We start from the raw sequence: 9,205 nt of genomic DNA, 5'->3' as shown, positions 1-9,205 counted from the left end.
TGTTCTAGTTAAAAATGTGTCAGTTAGCTTAACAAAGAATAGTTATTTGAATAACATCTCATTCAGAGACTAAGAATAAATTGGAACACAGGAAGGTAATAACCACAATGGTCATTAGAGAATAATAATATTTGGTTACTAAGTAGATGAGACAGAAAAAAAGAAAATCATTTTTATACTCTTTATTATTTTATTCCAGTATGAGGATCTTAGAAAAACACTACAGAAACCACCAAATCCTAGTCTTTCTATCCCCATAACAAAACCTGAGCTTCCTACAGTTGGCAATTTGCTTTTCCCTGGGCTCAGTTCCAAACTACACAACATTGCAGGATGAAGAAAAGAAGTAAATCCCTGCTGCCTTCTCACTAATCTTCTTGGGCTTGTGCCTTCCTGTTCTCATAAAGATCAACCAATGGAAATTTTTTTCATACAAGTCTTTGACTTGTTTGGTTAGGTTCATACCAAGATACTTTATGTCCTTTGTGGCTATTGTGAAGGGTGCTGTTTCCCTAATTTTTTTCTTGGCCCTTTTGTCTTTTGTATACAGGTGCAAGACCCCCCGAAGGTTGTCTTCCGTCAGGGAGACCCCGTACCCAAAGATCAACGAGTCCAGTTGTTCGGATGCAACCAGCAAGAGGTTTTATTGAGTACACGGGTACCCGGGGCGACAAAGTCTCTCGGAAGACTTGCGCGCCTCTCGGTTGGGGTGACAGGTTTTTATAGGGCTCGGGAGCAGGAAGCGCGGTTACAGAAGCGAGAAGCATAGTTACAGGGGTCTGATTGGGTGGTTTGAACAAAGCCGTAGTTAAGTCACGTACCCAGAACAGGGAAGGCGGGAAGGCAGATTGTGAGCAGGGTCACGTATTCGGAACCGGGAAGGCGGGAAGGCAGATTGTGAGCAGGGTCACGTATTATGCTAGGACTTTATTCTTTCATTCCCCCATTTTTCTTCTAGCTTAGAATGGAATCCTTCATTCTGCGGGTCTAGGGAGAGTCAATCTCCGTCTCCAGCTGCTTGAGTTGATGATACTGCTGGGTTAGCACTAACGTCTGTATGACGGAGAGCCGGTCCTTCATAAACTGAACTAACCTATTTAGAATGCAAGGCCCGAAAAGTAGAATTAAAAGAATTATAATTAAGGGGCCCATGAGAGAGGAAACAAGAGTGGTGAACCAGGGGGCCTTATTGAACCAGCTTTCATACCAACTTTGTCTTTCATTGAAGAGCTTTTCTCTCTGATTAAGTCTCTCTCTAAGTTTGGCCATATTGTCTCTGACTAGTCCGGTGTGATCGGCATAGAAACAGCACTCCTCTTTTAGAGCCGCACATAGTCCTCCCTCTTGCAAAAAGAGGATATCTAGCCCTCTACGGTTCTGTAGAACTACCTCAGACAGTGAGGTCAAGGATTTCTCCAAGGCACTTACTGATTCTTCTAACGCCTGTAGATCGGCATGCATAGCTTGTTGAAGTTGTAGGAACTGATGGGTCGCTGATAGGGCGGTGGCCCCAGTCCCAATCCCTGCGGCTATGCCCCCAACCGTTAGTCCCCCCAGCATTATTGCCAGGGTTAGAGACAAAGGTTCTCTAGGGTATCGAGTCCCTTTTTCAAAGTGCCTATAAACTTCTTCTGGTTCATGGTAAACTATTTTAGGCCATAGTTCGATTAAAATACAAAATTCAGAACTATCATTCCAGCCTTGGGCTGATATACAAGGGGTCAGGCCAGTGTTGCAGGCCCACAAGGTATTATTGGGGGCAGCCAGGTAATAACTTCCTGAGGTAAGAGGGACAGTGGAATTACAAAGTGGCTGACTGGCAGCGGGTATGGTCCCTACACAAAGTCCTTGCCCGGATACCTCTGACAGGGTTAGCTTATGCTGCACAGAGGGATAGCAAGTTGCTGGCGGTGTGGTATGATTAGAGAAATTGCCCATTATAGCTAATCCCTCATAATAGGGTGGGGTAGAAACCAGGCATAACCAACATTCTTGAGTCAGGTGGGGATCGGAGCGGTTTAGCACCTGGTAGGCTCCTGCTATTAAATCGAGGAGCCTACCTCCTGACCCAGGTCGCTGAGGTTGCATCGTGGGGCCTGTAATTAACCGAGCGGAGCTGGGGGAAGAAACGAAAGTACTTGGGGGTGATGTTGGCCGGGGTGGAGGTCGTGGTAGAGAGGGCTCCTGTAAGACTGGGTTGGGTCCCACAGAGGCAGTTGTGGGTGAGGTCTTTTTAAGTTTGAGTTTAAAGGTAAGGCCCATATCCCATCCGTGCATATAAAGCCTGATGCCCCATTCAAAACCCCTGGTGCTAGTTATCCAGGGCGCTTTCTTTCCCTGCTCAGTGAACTGAATGAGCAGGGGATTACACCACCCCTTTGTAGTGCTACTGGTGGCACATTTTGTCTTTAATTGATCTGGGATATAATTGGGGGTCGCCCCTGGCTGGCGATCTTTTCTCTTAACAGTTATATAATCCCAATTGGAGGAGGGAGCCCAGTAGGTGTCTCCCGTAGTTTCACAGGACCAAGAGGCACAAAAGTAGTCATTTGACCACCCACATTTATAGTTGAGGTTTTTGTTCCTATGACTTCCCGGACAGACATAGATCCCTGCCTGACCATGTAGGTCTGCTCTCTCAATCCCGTTGCGACAGCCCGGAACTATGGGGCGACGGCCCTCTAGCTGGGGGGCGCTTGACCCCGGAGTGTACACGACCTCGGGGGTTCCCCAGTCGGGGCTGGCCCCTAGAGCAAGAGCACAGAGATCTACCTCCAGACTGGGCCAGTGGGGTTGGGCTCCAACCTGGGAACTGGTGTTAACAATGTCCCCAGCTTGATTTTCGATAATCCAGGTATAGTTAAAAATTTGGTGCGGGGAAGAGGCCTGGGTTGTTGTAATACTCAGGGTAAGAGGCAAGACTATTAGGGTTCCCCCCCCCCCGAGTCAGTCTTATCTTGAGAGGATTTTGAGTGCGGTGGAGTTTCCATCGGGTTCCCGAGTCCGAGGCGTCAGGCGGCTGCTCAGGGGAGGCGGCCTTGATGTGGGAGGCGTGGACCCAGGCGGCGATGTCGTCTACTTTCAGAGCTGTGGGTGTCGTCAGCAGAACAGTGTAAGGTCCTTTCCAGCGTGGTTCCAGGTTCCTTGTCTGGTGTCGCCGTACCCAAACCACGTCTCCAATCTGGAATTTGTGCGGGACCGCAGGTTGACTTAGCTGCTGTCGATACGGGGCCGCCAGAGGCTTCCAAACCTCCCGTTGCACAAGCTGTAGAGCCTGCAAATGAGCTTGAAGAGAGGGGGTATCAGCAAAGGAGGCTATTCCAGAGTCAAAGAAATGGGCAGCTGGTGGCGGGGCGCCATACAAGATCTCAAAAGGAGTGAGCCCATGGGGCCCGGAGTGTTTCGAGCCCTATACAACGCTAGGGGAAGGAGGGATGCCCAGTCCTTAGCACCAGTTGCAAGCGTTAATTTGGTTAAAGTCTCCTTAATAGTTCTATTCATATGTTCTACCTGCCCTGAGCTCTGGGGGCGGTATGCACAATGTAATTTCCAATCATTCCCCAACAATGTGGCCACTGACTGACTTACCTGGGAGACGAAGGCAGGCCCGTTGTCAGAGCCCAGTACTTGCGGCATTCCATACCTAGGGAAGATTTCTTCTAAAAGTTTCTTGGTGACAACTCTGGCAGTCTCATGTTTAGTAGGGTAGGCTTCTGCCCACCCAGAAAAAGTGTCTATAAATACCAGTAAGTACCGGTACCCATAGAGTCCAGGTTTCACCTCGGTGAAGTCTATCTCCCAATGAGTGCCAGGGCGGTGTCCTCGGACCCTGACCCCCGCACCGATCTTGTTACGGCTTGCATTGACTCGGGCACATGCCGTGCATTCTTCAGCTACTTCTTGTAGGATTTTATCTTTACCTAGCAGATAGTGGGTGTTTTCCTCTCTGTCCAGGAGGGTTTTCATCTTTTTGGAGCTAAGATGGGTCAGTTGATGGAGATACTTGATCAGGTCCCGGGTCTGTTGTAGGGGCCACACAGGTCGCTCGTTGAAAGTCCAGAGTCTTGTTGTGGGGTTGTATGCGGCCCCCATTCCTTTGAGGAGGTTTTGGTCCTCCTCAGTATAATGGAAATGGAAGGAGGGTTTTTGGATGGAGTGGGCCTCTGCCATGGCCAGATCTATGGCCATGAGGCGGGGAGCCTCTGAATTTCCTTGCATCGCTACTTCCCTGGCTGTCATGTCCACCAAGCGGTTGCCCCTGGCTTCCAAGCTGTCCCCCTTTTGGTGACCTGGGCAATGAATAATGCTCAGCCTCGAGGGTAAGAACAAAGCCTCTAACAAGGCCAATATCTCCGTCTTATTTTTAATCTCTTTCCCTTCGGAGGTAAGCAGTCCCCTTCTTCGATATATTTCTCCATGGATATGAGCAGTAGCAAAGGCATAACGGCTGTCTGTATAGACATTTAGCTTCTTACCTTCCGCCATTCGGAGGGCTTGGGTCAGGGCGATGAGTTCGGCCCGTTGCGCTGAGGTTCCAGGTGGTAGGGCCTTGGCCCAAATTACCTCAGTTTCGGTGGTGACCGCAGCCCCTGCTCTCCGCTCTCCGTTGTCCAGGAAACTGCTCCCGTCGGTGAACCAGGTAAAGTCAGCCTCCGAAAGGGGTTGGTCAGTTAGGTCAGGTCGGGTGCCATGTACCTCTGTAAGTATCTGGAGACAATCATGAACTTCTGGACCTTCTGGTAGGGGAAGCAGCGTTGCTGGGTTGAGGGCTACCACAGGACCAAATTGCACTCTCTCAGTGTCTAGTAACAGAGCCTGGTAATGAGTCATGCGGGCATTAGAGAGCCATCGGCCCGGAGGTTGTTTTACCAGGGCCTCAACCGCATGTGGAGCCAGGATAGTTACCGGCTGCCCCATAGTCAGTTTGCCAGAGTCCTTGAGCAAGAGGGCGATCACAGCCACCATCCGTAGGCAAGGGGGCCAACCTGAGGCCACTGGGTCGAGTTTCTTAGACAGGTAGGCAACCGGACGCCTCCAAGGTCCAAGTTTTTGAGTTAGGACTCCTCTAGCATACCCTTGTCTCTCGTCCATGAACAACTCAAAGGGCTTGTTTAAATCCGGCAATCCTAATGCAGGGGAAGTTAGCAGGGCCTCTTTTATTGATGCGTAGGCCCTCTGTTGTTCATCCCCCCAAGTGAAGAGAGTCCCTTGTTTGGTAAGGGGGTAGAGTGGTGCGGCCATCTCTGCAAACCCCGGGATCCAGAGGCGGCAAAACCCCGCCGTACCTAGGAACTCTCTTAACTGCCTCGGATTTTTGGGTTCTGGAATTCCCAAAATTGTCTGTTTCCGTGCCTCGGTCAGCCACCTTTGCCCATTTTTGATCTGGTATCCCAAATAAGTAACTTGTCTTTGGCAAATCTGGGCCTTTTTGGCTGAGGCCCTGTATCCTAGAATTTCTAAAGTTCTCAAAAGGGCCTCTGTTCCCTCCTTACATTCTTTCTCAGTTTCTGCAGCCAGGAGGAGGTCATCCACATACTGGAGTAAAATTAGGGTAGGGTGATGGACCCTGAAGTCAGCCAAGTCCCGGTGTAGAGCTTCATCGAAAAGGGTGGGGCTGTTTTTGAACCCCTGTGGTAATCTTGTCCAAGTAAGCTGGCCCGATATTCCCAGCTCTGGATCCTTCCACTCAAAGGCAAAAAGAGATTGGCTCTTTGGGTGGAGCCTCAAACAGAAGAAAGCATCCTTGAGGTCCAGGACTGTATACCAAACATATCTCGGGGGAAGCCCAGTCAACAGATTGTATGGGTTGGGGACTGTGGGGTGTATGTCCTCCACTCTTTTGTTGACTTCCCTTAAGTCCTGTACTGGGCGATAATCTCCTGTTCCTGGCTTTTTGACTGGAAGGAGAGGCTTATTCCAAGGAGATTGGCACGGTACCAATATGCCCTGATCTAAAAGTCTCTGAATGTGGGGTCTGATTCCCTGGTAGGCCTCATGTGACATTGGATATTGTTTGATAGAGACAGGAGTCGCAGATGCCTTTAGAGCAATCACCAAGGGCGGTTGGTGAATGGCGAGACCCATTCCTCCAGTCTCCGCCCAAGCCAGGGGAAATTTCTCTAGCCAACTAGTCACATCCTGCGACTCAGGTTTCTCAGGCTCGTGGAGCCGGTACTCATCTTGTAAGTGCATGGTTAGCACATGCAAGGGCTGTCCCTGCGGCCCGGTAATATGGGCTTTAGTCCCCTCAAAGTGGATTTGTGCCCTAAGTTTCATAAGTAGGTCTCTCCCCAGCAGGGGGTAGGGACAATCAAGGACGTGCAAAAAGGAGTGAGTTACCTTACCGGTGGCGAGTTGTACCTTCCTCTCGGTAGTCCAACGGTACCTCTTTCCTCCGGTTGCTCCTTGAACCCATGCTGATTTGTCAGTTAGGGGTCCCGGTGAGGTGGTGAGTACCGAATGTTGGGCTCCGGTGTCCACCAGGAAGGTGACAGGCTGCCCCCCCACGTTAAGAGTTATCCTGGGTTCAGGGGGAGGCTCCTGACCCCGACACCCCTAGTCTTCCAGATTGAGCAAATTGGTCTGAGGCTTGGGTCTTTGAGGTCCCTTTTGGTGGCCCTTTGGCTTCTTGGAACAGTCTCGGGCCCAATGCCCTCTTTCCTTGCAGTAGGCGCATTGATCCTTGTCCAGTCGGGGACCCCTACGGCCTCCCAGGTCCTGTCTACTCTGCCTTTGTTCTGTCACTACAGTGGCCAACAACCTGCTAAACTCTTTATTTCTCTTCCGCTCCCTGACATTCTCCCTTTCTTCTGCCTCTCTCTTCAGCCTTTCGTCCCTTTCTTCCTGTGTCTCTCTCTTGTTATAAATCCGCTCTGCCTCCTTCAGCAAATCCTGCACTGTATTCTCTCTTAAATTGTCAAGTCTTTCTAACTTCCGTCTAATATCTGGGGCTGACTGCCAAATGAAAGACATGGCTAAGTTAGTTGCCTGATCCGGACTATCTGGATCGTAGGGAGTATACACACGATATGCCTCCTTGAGGCGTTCTAGGAAGGCAGAGGGAGATTCTTCAGACTTTTGAGTCACTAATTTAACCTGGGCCAAATTAGTTGGGCGCTTTGCGGCCCCACGGAGACCCGCCATGAGCAACTGGCGATATTGACGTAGGCGTTCCCTACCGCGCTCAGTGGAGAAGTCCCAATCCGGTCGCTCCAAGGGAAAAGCCGCATCTATTCTGTGTGGCAGCTGGGTGGGTTGTCCATCGTCTCCTGGAACATTTTTACGTGCCTCTATGACAACCCGCTGCTTTTCCTCAGTGGTCAGCAGCGTCTGGAGCAGCTGTTGGCAATCATCCCAGGTGGGCTGGTGAGTCACTAAAATAGACTCGATCAATGCAGTGAGCCTACAGGGATCCTTCGAAAAAGCAGGGTTATTATTTTTCCAATTATATAAATCAGACGCAGAAAAGGGCCAATATTGGAGCTGGCTGTCAGGCCCCATCCGTAGCGGTAGGGCCTGGGATGTGGAGTCGGGAGTGACTTCTCGTCTTCCCCTTAAGCGTCCCGCCACCGGGGACGAGGGGGGCTCTCCCTGGGGTCCCCCTCTGGCGGTTGCCTCCCCTGGTTCCTGTGCCGGGTTTGGGCCCCTGTAAGGAGGGGGTTGTTCGGTCATCAGGTCCAGTAGAGGGCCATCATCCGCCGGCAGGACCGGGGGTGTCTTCTTGTGGCTAGGGTCCTTTTCTGGAGTAGGTTTCATAAGGACTGGGTAAAGGGTGGAGTTAACTGGGGTAGGAACTAATGGAGGCGGGAGAGGGGGGGCAGAATGAGTGGGTTTTGGGCAAGGGGGAGGCAAGAAGGGCTTCACCCACGGTGGGGGGTCCTTGACCAGAGATTCCCACGTGATGATATAAGGGACTTGGTCTGGATGCCCATGGGGCCCAGGATTCATGACTTTGGCCTTCACCTGCAAAATAATATCTAGGTTAAAGGTGCCATCTCGTGGCCAGCCCACGTCAAAGGTGGGCCATTCAGATGAGCAGAAGATGTCCCACTTTCCTTTCCGCACTTCCACCGAGAGATTGTGGGCGATGTCACGGACTTCCTTGAAGTGCTGCAAAGTTAAACTTTTGGGGGTGGTGATAGTTTGTCCCATGTTGGTAGACAGACAAACAACACTCACTACACTTATGACAAAGATCAGGCAGACAGAAGACAACACAAACCGCGCGGTACGAGATCGGCGCCAAAGCGAACACAAAAATTCAGATGGAGACCGTATCGGAGGTCTGGTTCCTCCGTCTCCCAGATGAAGCACGTAGCCTTCTCTCAGGGGCGTCGCCCCAAAGAGTTCCACTCGGCTCGTGTTTCCAGACAGGAGGGAACCCAAGAAGGGTTACCTTTCAGACGGGGAAGCAAATGATTCCCCTACCAGGCACTCTTGAGACGTCTCCCAGGAGGCACGGAAAAGAAGTACGAACCCGTCGGCTCCTTCTAGTCTCCGTCTGATACAGATGACCTGGCCAAGTCCAGACCACAGGGGGACTCGAACCCCCTGGAAACGAACTCACACAAAGACAGACCGTTTAACACAACGATACACAAGATTCACAGAATAGGAAGCCAGCAGTCTTACCTCCCGAGGCTGGGTCGGTGGTCCCTGGGCAGGGGTCTCAAATCCCGGACGAGCCCCCAAATGCAAGACCCCCCCGAAGGTTGTCTTCCGTCAGGGAGACCCCGTACCCAAAGATCAACGAGTCCAGTTGTTTGGATGCAACCAGCAAGAGGTTTTATTGAGTACACGGGTACCCGGGGCGACAAAGTCTCTCGGAAGACTTGCGCGCCTCTCGGTTGGGGTGACAGGTTTTTATAGGGCTCGGGAGCAGGAAGCGCGGTTACAGAAGCGAGAAGCATAGTTACAGGGGTCTGATTGGGTGGTTTGAACAAAGCCGTAGTTAAGTCACGTACCCAGAACAGGGAAGGCGGGAAGGCAGATTGTGAGCAGGGTCACGTATTCGGAACCGGGAAGGCGGGAAGGCAGATTGTGAGCAGGGTCACGTATTCGGAACCAGGAAGGCGGGAAGGCAGATTGTGAGCAGGGTCACGTATTCGGAACCGGGAAGGCGGGAAGGCAGATTGTGAGCAGGGTCACGTATTATGCTAGGACTTTATTCTTTCACAGGAGGGCTACTGATTTTTTTTTTTTAGTT

General features: G+C 51.2%; 1 protein-coding gene across 1 annotated transcript; it reads right to left on the bottom strand.

The window, feature by feature from the left end:
- Window positions 1-574: 574 nt before the first annotated feature.
- On the bottom strand, window positions 575-8,151 carry LOC132648264 (uncharacterized). The gene is given in 4 exon segments (XM_060368952.1): window positions 575-2,812; window positions 2,904-3,390; window positions 3,393-7,626; window positions 7,708-8,151. Coding segments are annotated over 4 exon segments (6,990 nt in total). The 3' UTR covers window positions 575-987.
- Window positions 8,152-9,205: the final 1,054 nt, after the last annotated feature.

Source organism: Meriones unguiculatus, chromosome 16, assembly GCF_030254825.1.
Source record: "Meriones unguiculatus strain TT.TT164.6M chromosome 16, Bangor_MerUng_6.1, whole genome shotgun sequence".
In the NCBI taxonomy this organism is placed as follows: domain Eukaryota; kingdom Metazoa; phylum Chordata; class Mammalia; order Rodentia; family Muridae; genus Meriones; species Meriones unguiculatus.
The sequence above is the reverse complement of the archived record's forward strand: the minus strand, read 5'-3'. Positions and strand labels throughout refer to the sequence as shown.